We start from the raw sequence: 20,845 nt of genomic DNA, 5'->3' as shown, positions 1-20,845 counted from the left end.
GGGGAGGTTAGTGTTAGTAAGCGTGAACGCACTCTGGCGGGCACGAGACTTAGATTCATAACCTGCTTTCTTTTGTGAAACTGACCCGGAGCTGAAAGTGCGGCGCGCGCACTCTCGGTTCTGGGCAATGGCTGCTCGCTGAAAGCCAAGATCGGCTGATTTATGTGAGATGTCCCAATCATAAGGGATGGGGAACATTCTTTTGTCACTTTTGATGCGCGAGCAGCGCTCCGGGCGGAAAAGCTCCCTGTAAGCGTGAGCGCGGGCACGAGACTTACAAGTGTATTTGATGCCCCGATCATAATGGATGGGGAGCGTTTTATTAATGCCCAGCGTTTTGTGATAACACTTAAACGCACGCGCGGAGCCCGGGGGGAGGTTAGTGTTAGTAAGCGTGAACGCACTCTGGCGGGCACGAGACTTACATTCATAACCTGCTTTCTTTTGTGAAACTGACCCGGAGCTGAAAGCGCGGTGCGCGTGCTCTCGGTTCTGGGCAATGGCTGCTCGCTGAAAGCCGAGACCGGCTGATTTATGTGAGATGTCCCAATCATAAGGGATGGGGAACATTCTTTTTTCGCTTTTTGACACCCGAGCAGCGCTCCGGGCGGAAAAGCTTCCTGTAAGCGTGAGCGCGTGAGCGCGGGCACTAGACTTACAAGTGTATTTGACGCCCCGATCATAATGGATGGGGAGCGTTTTATTAATGCCTTGCGTTTTGTGATAACACTTAAACGCGCGGGCGGAGCACGGGGGGAGGTTTGTGTTAGCAAGCGTGAACGCACTCTGGCGGGCACGAGACTTGCATTCATAACCTGCTTTCTTGATCGTGTAACAGAGCGGGCACAGACTTGTGGACACATTTCTTACATTCAACACTCGAGCGGCTTTTCTGCGCTTTTTGAGAGTGTGCTCTGCGAGATTCGGAGTGCTTATGTGTGGGGTGAACACTGGGGCGTGGGCACTTTCACTACACTTACAACACCGACGGCATGAGCCAGACCAGACATTATACTCTTTTTGAGATTTTTCTGGGTCGCCGTGAAAACGGCGTTTGTGTGCAGGCGAGAGGGTAAACAAACCGACTCGTGGCTGCTAATTGAACCACTGCAGTAGCCTGTTTGAAGGGGACTGACGGGGAATAAACTTTGACGGCGATCCGGCCGCAGCGGGACACGCGTGTCTTTGAGCGGGCATGTAACTTACATTCTTAACCTGATATTATACTGCTACTCACTTGAGATTTCTCTGGGTCGCCGCGAGAACGGCGGATGTGTGCAGGCGAGCGGGTTGCATTACCGGCTTGTTGGCTGCCAAATACACCGCTGCAGTAGCCTTATATAAGGGGACTGACAGGGCGAGACATTTCGACGGCGGCGCGCAAGCCCGTCCGGGTCTTGCAGAGAGCTCGAGAGGGCTCTGCATGACGCGAACGGGGACGCGAGGGCGGGGTAGATCTCTTGTAACGTAAAGAGAGCTAGCCCCGTGCTCGGTGGTCGAGCAGAACTGGAACAGTGTTTGTATGAGGGCGCGTGCACGATTAGTGGGCACATGACCTACATATAACACAGATGATGCCCGTCCGGGTCATGCAGAGAGCTCCGCGTCATGCAGGAGCTCCGCCCTCTGGAGCTCTCTGCATGACCCGGACGGGCATCATCTGTGTTATATGTAGGTCATGTGCCCACTAATCGTGCACGCGCCCTCGTACAAACACTTGTAACGTAAAGAGAGCTAGCCGCGTGCTCGTACGTGTCCCTCGGCCTCATCCTCGGATGCGATGGCAGTGAGGCTCGTGAGCGGCAGCTGCGCGTCGGTGAGGAGGGGCGGGGGGGCTTGAAGGCTTCGAGTCGAGCCCCAGGGTCGACAGCGGAAGAGCTTCACAGAACTGGCAGCCCCGGAAGTGCGAGGCGTCTTAAAAAAGACACTCGCTGCTCTTTTAGAATAGGTTTTAGCAAGGTAAAGGATACGTCGCCGGATAGCGTAGCTCGCACGGTTGGCTGAAGGTGGCGAAGGCGGCCGGCTTCCTCAGCGCTGTCCTAAGCTGGCTGTTCGCTGCTCGACGCGGCGGTGGCTTCTCTCAGATCCAGCGATGCGAAGAGCTCGCTGGAGAGACGAAAAATCAGGGAAGTCAGCCTACAGCCCCTATGTTTATACGCTAAGCCACGCCCATTCTGGCGGGCTGTGACGCTATGAAGGCGTGGGCGCCCTTCATTGGGCGTGATGTCACGCCGGGCTCACTGGTAGGCTGCAGCAGTTGCCCGCAGGGCAGCCAATGAGCATGCGAGATGGCCTGCTCTAGGTCTGCTAGCTGCTGCACTGCGTTGACAATGAATACAAAATTAAGGATAATTTTTTGGCTTCAATATCTCGAGAAGATGAATCTTTCCCGTACCTCTCGAGAGAACCTCTCGTAAGAGAACTCAAATGCACATATTGCAGGGTAGGTATAACTGTACTCAAACATAAGTAGCTCTTTTTCTTTCATATCTTCACTGTCAGGGTTACACCATCTCAAACAGATGCAGACAATATAATAGAAACAAAGTTTTAAAAAACCTTTAGAAATCCATTTTTATGCAGCTTTAAGGATATGTCACCATATAGCATATGGTAAATCGAATAAACACAGCTCATTGGTAAAACATGCCTCTACCTACATTTTTGCAAAATTAAAAAAAAAAAAAAAACTACTGTATTATACATAAAATTCACTGCAGTTTTCATCTGAAATTAATACTAGAGGCAGTAAAATGGCAACTTGTATACCCTTTTCACACAAATGAGTGCTGGGGCAGATTATCCATTAATAGTATTGTGCAAGGAGCCATGCTAAAGTCTATGTTAAAGGGTTAGTTCAACCAAAAATAAAAATTCTGTCAGTAATTACTCACCCTCATGTTGTTCCAACCCTATAAGACTTTCGTTCATCTTTGGAACACAAATTAAGATATGAACTTACTCCTTCATAGAATGCAAGGTAATTTCTTCTGCTATCCCAAAAAAGTTAGTAAAGAAATCAATAAAATAGTCCAAGTGACTACAGTGGCTCAACCTTAAGTTTATCAAGCAAACCCCCCCAAAATAATGACTCTATTCAACTATTAATATTGTTCTGTATGGGCCTCTGACGTGAGTTCACGAGAGCACCACGACGCATGCGCAAGAATGACACAGAAGAAAATGAATAGTTGAATAAAGTCGTTATTGTTGTTGATTGGTAATAATAAGTCTTACGGAGGTTGGAACAACATCAGGGAGAGTAATTGCTGACAGAATTTTCATTTTTGGGTGAACAAAGGTGTGTTCACACATGTAATTCTGTTCTCTTGGTTCTTTTGGTCTGAGCCAAAAAAGAAAAACATACATTTAGTCCTGGTTTGTTTAGTGTTCACACTATCATTTCAAGGTTAAATCTAAAAGTACTAAAATAAAAAATGAAAAGAAACAGCTTGTATGATATATATTTTTGGACGGAACTTACCGAACATCCAAAACAATGCTGTGTGTTGGGCTAAATGCATCAGCTGAAATATAAACTGTGAAAAGGTGTCAAAACAGTGCCAAGAGTTCCTCCACTGCACACAAGCAAAGATCTGCTGCAAGGAAACGGTTTTTCCAATGGGAAACATTTCGACTATGACAAGAAAAACCAGGTACCGTTTTTAAGGTCGCATCTTGTGAAATCACATCCTGTTATTGATTTGTTTTAATGTCTTTGGTCCATTTTGCATTCATATATCCATCAACCTACACAGTTCTTCTGGAAGTGGACCGACACCCATCTTTTCAGCGGTCTCAATACGCTTGTTTGGCGCACACCAGGGTTCAGATGCCAGCTTTCACATTTATTCAAATGAACGGCACTAATGTTGCGCTACACCATCGACTTTGACGTTCCATGTCGTCAGTGGCTGGTGGTGAGGTCGCTGGGCGCTCACACTGGTTGACTAGTAACGTGTGAGAATGACATTTACAGATGTTACTCCATGTTGTAAACGAATCAGTTTTACAATACAAACAAACACTTTGGAAGGAAACTCTAAATGGAATCAGTACATAAAATGCCAAATATTAAAGATGAACGAGAAAGCGAGGGCTCGTTGCCATCATGGCAATTTATCTGCAGCAAAAGGTCAAAAGCTGGTCTATATGGGCTCACGAATCCATTCAGGCTCAGAGTCAGCACGGCGAGTACCACCGAATGTAAACGGAGACATGCCATTATAAATTATAGAACAGTTGCTGACATCTAAAATGAGCTTCTCCATCTTGCCTCGGCACTGCAGAGTGATGGTTCGGATCACGTGCGCTCGACTGACAACACACCTATTGGTTGTCGCTCCCGAAAGTCGCTCTTCATTTGCATAAAATTGGACAGATCTCAACTTTGTCAAGTCGCTGTACACACCCCATTCGGTTGCCAACGGTCGCTGTCGACAGAAATCGCCTGCTCTCAATTAAAATAATTAGTCTCGCTTTGTCGCTTGTAGTGTGAATGCAGCATAACAGAAATCACGCCAGGGTTCGTTTTAATAAACCCAAACCTGCCAAGTGTGAACACACCCAAATATTACTTTTTTATTATTATTTCAGGAGCTTGAAGATCATCCTTATTTTTTGTTGTTGTCTAAGCAGAAACTAAACAGAATAGCATTTTAAGATTACAATCATATTGAAATCAGCATTTTGTTCAGCCAGATAAATCTACCCTTTACAACAAGATCAAGGCATTTTAGTTAATTGCCTTCAATAAAGTGTACAGACTTTAAAATAAATAAATAAATGCATTTTTAATAAACCAATCCTGAATGCTTTCCGTTGTGTGTCTACTACAAGAGAAATACTTTCTGTCTCTTTTTGAGAGCCTTTGACACCTTTGGAGCTCTGATTCATCTGAGGAAACATTTCATCTATAAATAATATTTTGTCTGTTTTGTCTGTCATTCCATCAAGAGTGTAAAGTGAGTGTGAGAAGGGCGACATTTACAGTCGTGGCTTGACAACTACAGTAGTCCTTGCAGTGATGCTGGTGGCTTAAAATGTGTCTCTGATCTCCATGGCAACTGTGCAATCTCTCCGTCTCAGCCCAGCGATCTGGATGTCAGAGGTTGCAGCGCTCGCTAAACAGAATAATACATTTACATTTAACTGAGCTGTAATGTGGCATCAGCACAAAAATCATGTATTTTAAATATTTTGGTCTAATTGGATTGCATTTAATGATTATGGAAACAAATTCATTGCATTCAGTAAGTTCATAAACTGTAGTTATGATGTTAAAGGGTTAGTACACCCAAAAATGAAAATTCTGTCAGTATTTACTCACCCTCATGTTGTTCCAACCCCGTAAGACCTTCGTTCATGCTTCTGTTGTTGTACGCATCACACACATGACCAGCGTCGGCCAATAGTGAGCCTAGGTGTGACGTAACTCTACGAAATCATACTAAGTTAACTGACTAGAGGCCAACAGAGAAGGAAATGAATAGTTGAAATAAAGTCGTTATTTTTGTTTGTTTTTGCGCACAGAAAGTATTCTCGTCACTTGATAAACTTAAGATAAAGATAAACTTAAACTGCACTACTGTCAGTCACAGAAGCCCTGCGGATCGCAAAAGCTGCTTCCAAATCTTCAGTTCTCATTCTGCTGGATCGTTCAGCTGCCTTCGACACTGTGAATCATCAGATCCTTCTGTCCACCCTCTCATCACTGGGCATCAAAGGAACTTCCCTCCACTGGTTTGAGTCCTATCTCACAGGTAGGTCCTTCAGGGTTACATGGAGAGGCGAGGTATCCAAAGCACATCAACTGAACACAGGGGTTCCTCAGGGTTCAGTTCTTGGACCGCTCCTCTTCTCCATCTAAACCACATCATTGGGACCCATCATACAGGCACATGGTTTCTCTTACCATTGCTATGCTGATGACACCCAGCTCTACCTCTCATTTCAACCAGATGATCCCACAGTAGCTGCACGTATCTCAAGCTGTCTGGCGGACATCTCGGCATGGATGAAGGAACATCACCTGCAGCTCAACCTGGCAAAGACTGAGCTTCTCGTCCTCCCTGAAAAGCCGTCTCTACAGCACGACTTGACTATCCAGCTAGAGTCATCCTCAATCACCCCATCAAGGTCGGTCAGAAATCTTGGAGTAATATTTGATGACCAGCTGACCTTCACAGACCACATTACAAAGACAGCTCGATCATGCAGGTTTGCAATGTATAACATCAGGAAGATCAGGCCTTTCCTAACTGAGCATGCAACACAACTTCTCGTCCAGGCCCTGGTTATTTCTAGGCTTGATTACTGCAATGCTCTTCTAGCTGGACTTCCATCATGTGTTACTAAACCTCTACAAATGATCCAGAATGCTGCAGCCCGCCTTGTCTTCAACGAGCACCAAAAGGGCTCACATCATTCCTCTGTTCATCTCACTGCATTGGCTACCACTCGCTGCTCGCATCAAATTCAAAGCTTTGACGCTTACTTACAGATCTACCACAGACTCAGCTCCGTCCTACTTTCACTCCCTACTACAAGTCTACGTCCCTACCAGAAGCCTACGATCGGCCAAGGAGCGACGGCTCATGGTGCCATCACAGCGAGGCACTAAATCACTCTCCAGAACGTTCTCATTCCCGGTTCCATGCTGTTGGAATGATCTCCCCACCCTCGTCCGTAATGCAGAATCCCTGACAGCATTCAAAAGACAACTGAAAACTCATCTCTTCCGTGAGTACTTAAAATTAAAAAATAAATAAAAATAAATAAAAAATAAATATTCTCTTTTAAATCTTTCCTTCCCTTTTAAATCTTCCCTTGTCTGGCTTTTGCTACTCTGAGCAATGCCTGAACTTTGTATTTTGAGCACTTCTTGCGTCGTTCTTCCCTCTTCACGATGACTCGCTTCCTTTAGTCCTCAGATGTAAGTCGCTTTGGATAAAAGCGTCTGCTAAATGACTAAATGTAAATGTAAATGTAAGATTGTGCCACTGTAGTCACTTGGACTATTTTAACGATGTCTTTAATGACTTTTCGGGGCTGGCAAGTTTCAATCCCTGAAGAAGCCTATGGAGGAGTGATCCAGCTCTCAGATTTCATCAAAAATATCTTAATTCGTGTTCCGAAGATGAATGAAGGTCTTACGGGGTTGGAACAACATGAGGGTGTCTAAATACTGACAGAATTTTCATTTTTGGGTGAACTATCCCTTTAAAGGGCATTTTGAGTGGTACCTTGAGGTCTGATTGGTTAGGGTGGGGAAGGCTATTTGTGTTAGGATTGTACATGCAACTTTCAGTCCGGGGCAGGAGAATCATTAGACACTGTATGAAGAGAATCACAGATTGAATATTAAACGGCTACACAGAGACACCACCACTTAAATTCACAATAGTGAGAGATAAAACTGTAGGAGACATACAAACAATACAGTGTGACATAGCAGGATCATGTGACAAGGAAGACTAGAGTAATGATGCTGAAAATTCAGCTTCACATTACAAAAAATACATTTTAAAATACATTCAAATAGAAAGATTTATTTTAGGATGTCAAATATTTCACAATATTAGTAGTGTATATTGACATATATGATGCACTTGTATCAATTTGATTCAAATGTGTCATCTGATAATATCAGTCTCCATACTGGAGGGCCTTCTGTGAGCCGGTGAGGGTTGCCATGGTAAACAGTAATTAATTAACCATGAACTGAAGGCACCTGTTCCCAATTATACATTAAGCATCCTCTGAGAAAGGTGAGTATGTTCTCTCAATGAATTCTAAATACTCTTCTCATATCCTCCTTCATGTCTGCATTGGAAAAGGTCAATGATTTGAGCTGGTCTAATCTGCATAATATTGAAGCTGCACAGACCCATCACGTTCATTAACCGTGGATCAGCAGTGAGTTGGGGATACTGTATGCATCAGCAAAAATTAAAATGGGTGTTTTGTATGCTATAATTGTATCCTACAACTGTATCCTACTTTATTTTCAAAGGAATACATTGCTATATACAGTAAAGGGCTATTGTAGAACACCAAAGCAATGCTAAGTACAATGTTAGAAGGTTAGAAACCTGCAATGTCTTGAACTTTCACTTATTATGTCCCATATTACCCTATTCTAGGTCCAAAAGCTCCTTCAGATCCCAAAAGCAAACAATAACGCTGCTAATATACACTCATGGAAGGCAATGTCTTGTGATTGTAATACATTTAGTAACTAAACAGAATTTCATTAAGTTTAGAGAAAACATTTTACAATGTTTACATGGCACAATGACTGGTAGGCTACTGTATTTATCAGTGCTTGACACAAACTTCACTTAAGCTTATGATTTGATTCCGATCTTGATTCAATATCAATTGTTTTGAATAAATATCAGGTACAGTGCATGTTAACCTTTCTCAAAAAACAAAACAAAAAAAACTCTCAACTAATGCTGTAAACATACAGGGAGCCCTGTCAGCTGGTATTATAATTAAATATTTAAATTAACTACTCAAATCGAGAACATAAGACGTAGTTGACGTCGACTGAAATGGGGATCACGCCAGGGAGCCAGAACTCTTCAAGTACTATTGAACGAGCTAATGGAATTGGCGTGCGTGACTTACATCACACACTGATGTAGACCCGCGGCGCGGGTATAAATACGGAAGTGGATGCACGCACTAGTTGCCTTTCGCTTCAGATCCGATCGTTTGATGTCTCTGAAGAGTGCTGTTGTTTACAACAAGCAAATGTGTCTGTGTTCAAAGCTCAAAGCTCGCAATCACCGCTGCACTCGTGCTGTAGAAGCTGTCTTCCAGAAGGAAGACTCTCCCAGTGCTGGTGGTTTCTACAGCGTGAGTGCAGCACCCCCGGGTGCCGTGTGGGATGGGTGATTGGAGGATATTGATGGATGTCTCGCCAGGTTAACCATCCATTGTGGGCTCCTCACTCCTCCATTACACCGCAGCTGATGGAATTCCTGTTGAACGTGCTGGTCCCTCTGTAATGGACCGATCAGCTGTTTCAATTGGGGTTCCCCCAGAGGATAAGATGTCATTAGCAAAATCGGAGGGTGAGCTGGCCTCTGGAAATGACGACTCGGCTGTGTTATCTTCCTCTGGGAGTGTAACATTGCCCGAGCCAGATCCAGAAATGTCAGCTATGCTGAAACAGGCCGCTGAGGCTGCCGGGCTCGAGTGGAAACCTCCACCGTGTCCCGTTCAGTCTCGGTTGGAGGATTGGTGTCTCGGGGCGGGCCACGCTGGTTCTCAGCTCGCCGCCCCAATGCCTTTCTTTCCCGAAGTGCATGGAGAGTTTACCAGGTTGTGGACGGCACCTTTCTATGCCAGAAACTGCCTGAATAGCTTTTCCCCTCACTACCCTTGATGGAGTAGCTGTGAAGGGTTGCGAGGCTATCCCTCCTGTGGAGCGGTGTGTCGCGACACAGGTGCACCTGTATCCGGCAACGGCTGCCTTTTGAGGGGGAACCTCGTCTCCCCCCTAAAGCCTGTGAGTTCCCGTCCGTTCCGACGGGTAGAGCTTACAAAGCCTGTTGGCAAGCCACCTCTTCTTGTGTGCCATGGCGCTGCTACAGGTCTATCAGGCCAGGGCACCCATGGACATGCACGAGGGTAGCCCAGACCGGGCGCTCATAGGTGAGCACCGCACTGCATCCGACCTCGCCCTCCGGGGGACGAGGGTTGTGGGGTGCGCGATCGGTCTGGCGATGTCCACCTTAGTGGTCCAGGAGCGCCATCGTTGGCTCAGCCTGGTTGATATGGCGGATGCGGAAAAGGTTCGGTTCCTGGTCTCCCCAATTTCCCAGAGTGGGCTGGTCGGCGACGCAGCGGAGAACTGCGTCCAACAGTTCTCTGCCACCCAAGCGCAGATGGAGGCCATCCGGCACATCAGTGGCTCCGCCTGCTCGTCGCCGAGGGTGTTCCCCTGCTGCCGCTCCCGCTGGGCCTCCGCAGCAGCCTCCAGTCAGGCCTCAGCATGGAGCCGGCCCCAGTAGGGTCGCCTAGCCTGCTACAGGCGCTGCCAAGCCACCTGGCAAAAGACAGCGAAAGCATTCCGGATCGGGCCGCTCAGGGATGGAGGAGGATGCTCATTGAATTGGTCACCGATCCACTCCCTCCCCCCTAGGTGAGGGCTGGGTGGTGTCTTCGTTTGTGTGTGTGTCTGTTCCTCCACTGGCTCCCAAAAGAAGTGGAGCAAGCGGTACCCACACTTCAAAGAAAGAGCAAATTCCTCTGTTTCTGGGTCCCAAGAGGGCAAGTCTGGCGGTGTGCGACCCTGTAAAGCCTTTGCACCCCTCAGCCCCCTCTTGTTCGCCAGCACGGCAGCTGGGTGCGGTTCGAGGACCCAGTCATCCACCTTCTCACGCATCCCTGCCGTCTCGTGGAGACAGGTAAGTGTCATGCACCTCACTCAGACCCTGCTTCGGGCCGCCTCCGGGCCTTCCCTGTCCTCCACTTTGCTGCCTCAAATCCATTCAATGTTACACAGAGATGCATTTCCAAATGCTCATTCCCCAAGATTGGTCTGCAGCGTTCGACCTGAGGGACATGTACTTCAGATCTCTATCCTTCCGCACCTCAGGCCATCCTGTGTTCGTGCATTCGAAGGGTGTGAAGTATCAGTACAAAGTCCTACCCCTTCAAGTGCTCCATAGCCAGTTGGGTCTTCAGGTCAACTGGGAGAGAGTAATCTCGCCCACGGGCTGAGTATCTCTTTTTCAGTTTGGAGAATGACTCGGTCCAACACGTCTCTTCAAGAAGAGAGTGTGTTCGGCTGGTGCTATATAGAAGTGAGAAAGGGTCCCACTGAAAGAACTTTCAGAGGCTCCTGGGGCATATGGAAGATACAGCCTGCTTCAGCACTAGCTTCATGATCGAGTCCCGAGGTGACCGTGGCAGAGCGGCCCGCCCTGTGTGACAACAGATCACCCCGGCCTGCCGCCAAACCCACAGGCTGTGATCAGACCTTTCGTTTTTCCGGGCCAAACTGCTCCTAGATCGAGGTCCACTAACACCGACTGAGGGGCCATGTACAAAGGGCATGGTTTAATGGAGGCCTGGGCGACCTTCGACTGCATTGGCATTAGTGCCTCGAGTTGTTGCAGTTCACCTCGCTTTGAGCCACCGCTGCTCAGCGAGCTGGTACTGGTCCGAGCATCGCGACCGTTGCACTAAGCTTCCCTCGCATGTCACAACTCGCCGTGCCTGCCGACAAGCCACATGACAGCTATGGCCAGGGAGAGTGGAGACTCCATCCCCTGGCAGTCCAGCTGGGCAGGGACCCATCGGGCCCGCACAGTTACATCTGTTTGCCTCTCCGGATTCGTCCCTCTGCCAATTGTGTTATTTCTGTCTGAGCGGACAACCCTTGGACAGACACTGGCTCTTAGCTGGCCTGCAGAAGTGGGGCTCTGCAGAAGTGTGTTCCCCCGTGAGCCTTCTAAGAAAGCGGCTATACGATTCATTGTCGCTTGGCGCCTGCTCAAGTTCAGTGATTTTCATCACACTCACATGTTGAGCAGAGATGCTCCTGAAGCTCAGTGAAATTGATCACACTCAGGTGTTGAGCAGAGATGCTCCTGAAGCTCAGTGAAATTCACATGTAGTGTTGAGAAGTGCTTCTGTCTTGTGCGAGCATGTCGCTTGCACCTGCTGTGCTAGGTCAGGAGTGGAGCAGGCCTTGATAGTTGCCCTTTTTTGGCCCAACCAGACCTAGTTTCCCTCAACAGCCCTCCTGACTTCCCTTGAATACATTTCAGGGACGGGGCATGATGGCACCCGCGTTCAGACCCCTGGAGAGATTCAAGGCCGGTCCTAAAAGCTGGACGCGGAGGTTCAGGTGGCTACCGCAGGAATATGTGGTAGTTACCATCACTTCTGTGAGCACCCCCTAAAAACAGGAAGTTGTGCTTACGCCAAATAGAAGTGGAACCTGTTTGTTTAGTGAGTCTTCTCTCCGTGAGGAGATCCTGAGAGTGTTTGGTCATTTAGTGCTCTTTTTCCTGCAAGATGGGTTGTAGTAGGCTGTTTTCCTCCACCCTAGAAAATGATGTTGCCTCTGTTTTCTTGACGCCCATCATGATGCAGAAGCATGCGAAGCACGTCTGATCGTCAGGTCCCTGAGGGAGCAAAGGAATCTGCCTTGCGCCCCTCTTTATCCTCTTGGTCCTAATCTCTGGTGCTACTGAACTGCAGAGACCGCCCCTGAGCCACTGCAGGCAGTGAGTTAAAAATTGTGTTTTAAACAGTTCTCCTGCTCGCGTGGTCTCTACTAGAGGGTAGGGACTTGCTCGCTTCGGTCAACGAGTTGTGCCTGGAATTCGGGCCAGCTAAACTCTCAAAAGCTGAGACCCCGGCCTGGATATGCGCCCAAGGTTCCTACCTCTCCCTTAATGGGACCAGGTGGTGAGCCTGCGAGCGCTGCCCCGGAGGAGGCAGACCCAGCCCTGGTGTTAGGCCTACCACTCATAAGCTTGTGGAACCTGTGTTAGGCTGGGTCCATATGTTGTGATCCCTACAGTGATCTCATATGTGTATTCTTACACTGTACGGCTCCCTACGGCGAGAACGTGTCTTCCCTCGGCAGAGTCTGCTCTGCCGTCACTGTCCAGTTGAGTCTCCCCTCTGTCATAGGCTGGAGCCACCCCAGTGACATTCCATATGTTGTATTGCCCGGTCAGGTGTGTGCCACTCAGTTCATACGTGTATTCTCCACGTTACCTCCCTTCGGGTAGGATGTGGCTTCTGCAGCGTCCCTTCCTTCCATGTACAGGGAACGCTTTCCCAGTGGCCCTTTAGGAACAGCAGTGACTTCTCTGGCCTAAGCCCTGTCCTTCCCTGTCTTAAATTACGGGGGCATCAGGAGGCTTTTGTCTAGGCACTGTAAGGTGGCAGCTTTAGTGGCGTTTTCAATGGTTGGTCCCTATTTCATTCGACTACGTCTGACGTTTTCGACTGAAAGGGAATATCATGGCAACCCACCGTTCCCTGAAGGAGGGAACGGAGGACGTAGGCCCTTTGCCACTACCAGTGGACCACCGCTGACTCCGAGTTATGCTCGGCTACTCACTGGAAAATCCGTGTCTCCTTTCCGAACCTGTAAACACTCGTCTGATTTAACAGGCAAGGATTAGTAGGCTTGTGGAAAAGCCGCCTCCGCCTTACACGCTATGGTGTTGTTGCTAAGGCACAGGCACTACACAGTTCTACAACAACTTCTTACCGCATTGAACCTCACGTTTAGTGCGACGAAGGTTACGGCTCGATCTCTGGGTCGTGCAATGACCACGCTGGGGGTCCAGGAACGCCATCTCTGGCTGTGTCTGGCCGACATTGAGGGATGCCGACAAGGTCAGGTTTTTAAATTCCCCCGTATCCCAGACCGGTGTCTTTACGAAAGTCACAGAGGTGGCCCTTGTTCCCATGAGAGAACACGACATTCGCATCCTCAACTATCTCGACGAGGCTCATACTAGTACAGTCCCAAGATCAGTTATGCGAACACAGGGACCTGGTGCTCAGTCACCTCAGCCAGTTGGGTCTTCGGGTCAGCTGGGAAGAGAGCAAACTGCTTGAATACGGTCACCGGCTCGACACCTCAGCGAAAATCTAAAGATGCGATGCACCTTCTGTTCATTATATACCCGTGCTGTAGGCAGAGCAGCTAATGCAAATATCGCATGCCAATTTGCATTGGCTCATTTAGTTACACTTGAACTAGATTTGCCTCTCTAGCGAGATTCCTATTCGTCGGTCAGTCCGGCGTGGCGTCTCTGTTCCCTCTTTCAGGGAACAAGGGTTACATACGTAACCGAGACGTTTTTGTGCGCATGTAATACGTTTTACAATGTCGCCTAAACATATTCGGTGATTGTCAGGCAGGTGGGTATTAAATACAGTGACCCTGTATGGTGTGGGGAAAATGTGATTGGTATAGACTGGTTCAATCAAGAGGTTGCAGGTCTTCATTGGTTTAATTAAAAATCATTCCTTAAAAGTTAATACGTGTGTTCCACTTCATGCGGTGCTGCGCAGACCGAATGCCATATGACGGTATGATGGCATATACGGCAAGAGTGACTAGAAAGCATAGCATTCTTGATGTCACCCAACGGTATGTGTAGCACGTTGGCTTTTTTAATTTGGCGTGATATTTCCTTGGGCAGGGTGAGAGCGTGGAACAGAGCCTGAAAGCATGCGTCTCACGCCAAATGCATGAGAGTTGGCAACCCTGCTTACGGTGTGCTGAAAAAACATGATCTAACCTTTATCTCCATACTGAAATCTCAGTTGATTTCGAAACCTGACAGTGATTTATTTTCTCTGAATCATTAAATTATTGGTGTCCTGTATGCCTGTGAGCCTGCGGTCTGTAGTGCACACTGTAACTTTTAAAACCTTAGCTCAAAGGTATGCTATAAATCAGGGTTCCTCAATTAATTTTTACCAAGAACCAAATTCTGCCGACAAAACAGAGCCAAGGGCCACCAACCACAATGTTATGACCTCAATGTTTGTTATTATTGTTGCTGTTGTTGTCTTGTTAAAAGAGTCACAAATCACAATATAATTATTCTGAATTTATTTATTTTTATTTATTATTTTCTTTTTCTCATTAGTCTGTTTTATTCAAGCAATTTTGAGCATTTTTGTATGGAAGCTTGTTTCCGCCACAGAATGAAAAATAAACAAGGTAATTGCGAGTTTTTATCTCACAATTCGGACTTTTTTTCTCACAAAATTTTGCGAGTTTACGTCTCGCAATTCTGACTTTATAACACAATTCTGACTTTATATCTCGCAATTCTGACTTTATAACACGCAACTGCGACTTTATATCACACAGTTCTGACTTTATATCTCACAATTCTGGAGAAATAAAGTCAAAATTATCTTTTAAAATGTTTTATTCTGTGGCAGAAACAAGCTTCCATATTTTTGTATTCAGATACAGAAAACTAAAGAAATTTGCATGGTGGATATTAAAAACAAATGAACAAATAACAACTCTGGATCTGCATGTCTGCATTGGACACGGTTGCGCGTCCCTGTATTGGCAGCAAGCAAAGCAGCTCTTTGCGGAAAACCTTCCCATCAAAAAAACTGACGAACACTGACAGCTGTCGGTTCAATGCCGGTTCGGTCACAAGACGAGTCTATTGCAAGTGACATGACTTCGGCTTTCTTTATGTAGGATAGACACTCACCCACCAGTGCTACTCTTCTTGTTGAATAACAGCAACTGATTGCTTGTAAGCTGCTACCAATTGTATAACCTTCTGTTTGCGACTCTCAGAATGTTCAGGAAAATTGCTCTGCAATAAGTTGAAATGTTGTTTGATCTTATCAGCCTTACAAACAGCCACAATCTGCGTGCATAACAAACACGTTGGCTTTGCGTTGTGGTGGTCAGGCAAAATAAAACAAAACTGTTCAGTCCATTCATGATTTCCATTACACGAGAGTAGATGTAAAAACGTGATGCTGATTTGTACTCGGCTTTCGCCAAGATAAGCACCAACTAAGACATAGCTTTACAGTAACATATGCTTCTCCATCCATTTATGCTTCTTTCCATATGGTGATGTAAATCTCCTTCTGTCTAGTGTTAACACGCGTCAGCACACACAACGGCTGCAACCACAGTGCGGTCCCCCCATGACAACTGTCTGGATTGAGCTGAGTAGGGGACATCTCTAGCGTCTTCAAGTGGGCACCTTCCGTCCTCAGTGTTTCGTCGACTAGCCCACGACACCTCAAGAGGGCTCGACAGTGACTCTGGCATCCCAGAGTCACCCCCCTCCGTCCCCCACTCAACTCAGCCCAGCTTACTGATCTCTACATCCCTCCTGCTGCTGAGACCTAACCACAATCTCACAATCTCTCCGCAACCCAACCATACGCGCCAACCCGTTTGACTAAGGCTGTCGAGCCCCACTGGTGCGATAATATGCAGTTTCAGTGGCAACAGTTCCATATGGCATACAACCTACCGCAAAACACAATATCTGCCCAACCACCCGTCATTCACGCAATATACACAGGAACGTCATGACTGTAAATACTATACAACCTATACAAATAAACCAACAGACTCTTCAAGTTTTGAAGAAGTCTACGAAACCGTAGCATGGCGGCCTGTACACAGCCAGCTAGAATCTTTCCGTCTCAACCACAGCCAGTTGCTGCTCCTTTCTGCTGCTTCAGATAAGTTTTTTACTGTGCGACGCAACTCTTGGCCACTGAATCCGACGTCTCTGAGGAACCGGGTTGTAGAGTGTGCCACAAAACCTCGACAACCCACTATCACTGGATAAACCTGGACTCTCCATACTCGCTGTTCTGCTTCAGTGGCCAATGAGCATACTGCAGTTTCTTCCTCTCATATGCCTCATCTACCGCATCCTCCCATGGCACTGTTAACTCTATCAGTTGAACAATGCGTGCTGATCCAGACCACAAAACAATATCTGGTCGTAGGTTAGTGGTGGCAATCTCAGGTGGACAAATAAGCCGTTGATCAAGATCAGCCAGCATTTTCCAGTCCCTAGCAGCTTCCAGTTGTCCTGGGCGAGAATTGGTGTTAGCAACTTTTCTTGATGGTTGCTCGCCTGGGCGGAGGAATATTGTCTTCTGCGTGTAATGTTTTGCTAGAACAGGCGGCAACTTATTGGTCATACTACGCTTGCCTTCCAATGCTAAAGCCAAACATCGCAATACTTGGTCATGGCACAAAGTAAACCGACCTTGGCTAAGAGCCACCTTACATCCTGTCAAAATGTGCCTTAATGTGGCAGGTGATGAACACAAAGGACAAGAGGCATCCTCTCCTACCCAGAGGTTTAGGTTCTGCGGTGATGGGAGAACATCATATGTTGACCTAATAAGGAAACTGATCCTACTCTCTTCCATTGACCAAAGGTCTTGCCAGCCCATTTTGCGTTGTTCCACACTCTCCCATCTCATCCACTCTCCCTGCTTGGCCTGGGAAATGGCCTTTATACATCTCATCCTCTCCTCCTGCTTTCGCACCTCGTTGACTACCAGCTTCCTCCTTTGAGCTGGACCTGCCTTGTGCCATTTAGGAGGAGCTAAACTGAGCCCAAAACCCCCTCTTCCATGCTGTACCTGTCCCACGATATCCCCAATTTGAAGGTCAGCCTTTGCCTCTACTACAGATTTCTTTGCTGACCACTTTCTACCAGTTTTTACCACAGGGGCTGCCTCCCTTACACATTTGTCGCGTGACTCTGCTAAAGTCATTTCCAGTCTGACCTTGGCACACTTAAACTCCTCGGTTAAAGCAGAGACTGGCAGCTGCAATACTCCTTTACTATAAAGTCCCACTCTGCTGAGGCAGCGTGGAACTCCCAACCATTTCCTGATGTATGAACTTATTAACTCTTCCAGCTTATCCACTGTTGTCAAAGAAACCTCGTACACAGTCAGTGGCCACAGCAACCTTGGCAGTAGACCAAACTGAAAGCACCAGAGTTTTAGTTTGCCTGGTAGGGTACAGCTGTTTATGCTCTTCAACCCTTCCACTGCTTGTCGTCTAACTTCTCCCACTCGAACTGTGTCCTTTAGATCCCCATCGTACCATCTCCCAAGACTCTTCACTGGCTTCTCAAAAACTGTTGGTATTGCCTCACCATTAATGAAGAATGTTTTTTTCTACTACCTTTCCTTTAACTATCAAGATGCTCCTTTATTTAGAGGGCTTAAATTGCATTCGTGCCCATTCAATAATGTTACAGATTTGAATCGTCTATTTTCTGTCAACTTTTCTTTTCTTAACAGATTGCCATATTTTCGTTGTGCCCAAAAGCTGTCAGATACTGCGTTTGAATTTTTGCGCCAGTGACGTGCTTATGCTGATGTTACCATGACAACCTTGAAATAAGTGCAGGCCAAACATTTTTCACTCAAGGGCCGGATGTGGTGTTCCTTAACAGCTGTTGAGATTGAGATATTCTCACTTGAAATACAGTAAAGGCTTGGACCTGGAAGCAGTATTCAATACTTAACAAGCAGATAGCAAGGACACAGGAAAAAAGTGCTGGGAGTATAGTAACGCAGCACATCAAAAACAGGAACGGGCCAAACAAGCTGCGCTGCCACAACAAATACTTGCAGTGTTAAAATCTTTGTTGATTATAATGGGAGCAATGCAGTTTTGTTCCATCACCATGCACCACTCTGTCCCAGTGTGAGAGTAAGTGGAGATTATTGTGCTTAGTGTAAAAGTATGTCTTAATTAATTGTTTAAATATTTGGTGGAGGGATTAGAGAATTCAACACCCTGAAGAAGGCCTGTGAGCCGTAATGTCTGTTATATTATTCCTCTGTGAAATAAATGGACTAAAAGGATTTTGAATTTTGAGTGCGGATCACAGCTATATTCTTTAAGTAATTAAATAGATTAAAACACAAAAACAGAATACAAGACATGAGACGAGAAAGAGTGTTGTAAATGACTCTCTGGAACCATTAAAAAAGGCCTACATTGGATGTTCGCAGTCAAAATTGTCCGAACATATGGGAAATTAATGGAAAAGGATTGTGTTTTTGCTTAAAGTATGGTGAACCAGAGAAATTTACACATAAATAAGATCTAAATTGCCACAAGTGCATCATTTTATTTGTTATACTTTAGGGAAGTTAGTTTACTATCATCTATTTTTTTAAAAAGTATTACACTCTAGCTGTCCGAGGCCATTTTTGAATGGGAATAATACATGTGTGACCCTTTTTAGAAAAGCTTAAAGGAATAGTTCACTTCAAAATGAAAATTCTGTCATCATTTACTCACCCTTAAGTTGTTTCAAGCCTGTTTACATTTCTTTCTTCAAATATCTTCTTTTGTGTTCAGAAGAAGAACAAGACAGTTGATGGACCCCAATGACTTCCATAGTAGAGTAAATCATGACAGAATTTCCATTTTGAAGTGAACAATTACAAGAATGTTCAAAAAAGTCTCCAACTAGTAATGACATTGTGGTGGTGTTCATGTGTGCAAATCTCATACATTTTGACATGACTGAGGGCAGGACTGTTATAATCACATTCACTTACCTTTTGACTGTGCCTCCGTACATCTGGTCATGGACGGTTTGGGAATGTTCAACTTATAATGTCAAGGAATTTCCTCGCTCCCTCACCGCAGTGTATGCCTGCAGTTAGGACAGAGTAATACAAAAAGATTTGTGTGATCTTGTGCCTTCATTATGTGCTGGGCATTGCAGACATTGTCTTGGATTGTGGTAGACTTGATAGAGCTCTCTGTTTCCATTGCAGGTGCTCGGCTGCCTCATGCAGTGCCGGAATGCTGACATTCAGTAAATGTCACGTAAATGCTGTCTATAATGACTATTCTTGCAGAAGAATGATAAAAAAAGACTTTCATGCATTTTAGAGCTATCCAAAAAGCGGGGGGGGGGGCACTCGTGAAGCAATCACAGTATATTATTCTGTAACTATAATAATATATTACAAATAACTCATTATTTAATCAGAATACATGGCTTCTTTCGCATGGCCATCAATGGAGAACCTCCATCAATGGAGAATGCTCTTTGTCCACACAATGGTGTCGTTCTATTTTCTTTACATGCGATGTATGGTCTTGTCTTTGTCCACTCATTTTTCCTTTTTCTTATCCATTCTTATAAATCCTATATTTTTGCTCTCACAGTTTGTCGGTGAATGCCTTTAGTTCCAGTTCATTTTGTTTGTATTGTAGTGATATCTCTATGGTCAGCGTAATCCGGGATGAGGCCGTTGAGGTATAAGCTTCCGCTTCGTACAAATGTGTAGGGATACAACTCTTCTCTCTGATCTCCGAGGTTAACTGAATGTGCACGTTTCCCTGGTGTAATCTGCTGATTGATAGGTGGGCTGAGGTTTATTTCACCGGACAGCTTGCGCTTGATCGATGCAGCACGCTGGAATTTGTCGTAAATGTCAACACTAAGTCGCCGACGAGTCTCCTTAAACTCAGCGGACACGTTAGCAGTCCATTCAGCGGCATGAGCTCGAAACTCTCCTACCTATGACAAAAAGAACAAGATTAATATTCTAAAAAAACATTTGTAAAGGTTAGTGCACCAAAAATCATGTCATGCCAGACCAGTATGTTTTTTTTCTTCTTCCTTTTTTCTGAAATACAAAAGGGGAATTTTTAAATAATTTTTATACAATACCTCTATTTCCATACTGACACAGTTCATTGTGGCCATGTGTCAAGCTCCAAAAAGGACTACAGCGAAATAAAACAACATATGCAAATATATACCCATACACTACATTCCAAGTCTTCTAAAATCATGGTAGCTTTGTGTGAGAAACCGACAACAATTCAATTCAGTCATAATTTGCACATGTACAGTATATGGAAAAAATTTCAACATTAGCTTAAATCCAAATTCCATAGGTTTTCACATGCCTTAATCGAACAAAAAATTTAATTTATAGAATGGAGAATGACATTTGAGAGCTGGACCAAGGGGAATATTATCTCAGTAATGACTTAAATTACATTTTGGTCAGTTCTTTACACAAAGCTATCATATGACTTCAGAATAGTTAGTACATGAATTTAACTGTATGGATATTAATGATATATCTATGGCTCTTTTATAGTGTTATTTTGCCCTATTTAGAGCTTGACAGACATGCTGACTATGAACTGCCACTGGAAAAAAAGCAGTGCAAATATTTTTCAAAAAATCTCCTTTTGTAAAAAAACATCATATGGGTCTGTAACAATATGAGGGCGAATGATGAAAAGCAACGTGATATTTAATTTTGACAATTT

General features: G+C 45.5%; 1 protein-coding gene and 1 long non-coding RNA gene across 2 annotated transcripts in view; both read right to left on the bottom strand.

Annotated features, from left to right (window-relative positions):
• Nucleotides 1-4,998: 4,998 nt before the first annotated feature.
• Nucleotides 4,999-19,230, bottom strand: LOC143728784 (uncharacterized). Its single transcript, XR_013199896.1, has 3 exons — nucleotides 19,105-19,230; nucleotides 7,245-7,334; nucleotides 4,999-5,123 (listed from the first exon to the last, which is right to left on the bottom strand). It is a non-coding gene; the product is annotated as an uncharacterized LOC143728784 (long non-coding RNA).
• A 386-nt stretch (nucleotides 19,231-19,616) lies between these two features.
• Nucleotides 19,617-20,845, bottom strand: part of kcnk2b (potassium channel, subfamily K, member 2b) — an 87,564-nt gene continuing 86,335 nt past the window's right edge. The window contains exon 7 of the mRNA XM_077219620.1: nucleotides 19,617-20,078. Within this exon, the coding sequence (XP_077075735.1) occupies nucleotides 19,752-20,078 (327 nt within the window). The 3' untranslated portion in view covers nucleotides 19,617-19,751. The remainder of the gene's footprint in view (nucleotides 20,079-20,845) is intronic.

Source organism: Siphateles boraxobius, unplaced genomic scaffold (genome assembly GCF_051911475.1).
Source record: "Siphateles boraxobius isolate OS27281-9 unplaced genomic scaffold, OSU_SipBor_1 8, whole genome shotgun sequence".
Classification (NCBI taxonomy): Eukaryota; Metazoa; Chordata; class Actinopteri; order Cypriniformes; family Leuciscidae; genus Siphateles; species Siphateles boraxobius.
The sequence above is the reverse complement of the archived record's forward strand: the minus strand, read 5'-3'. Positions and strand labels throughout refer to the sequence as shown.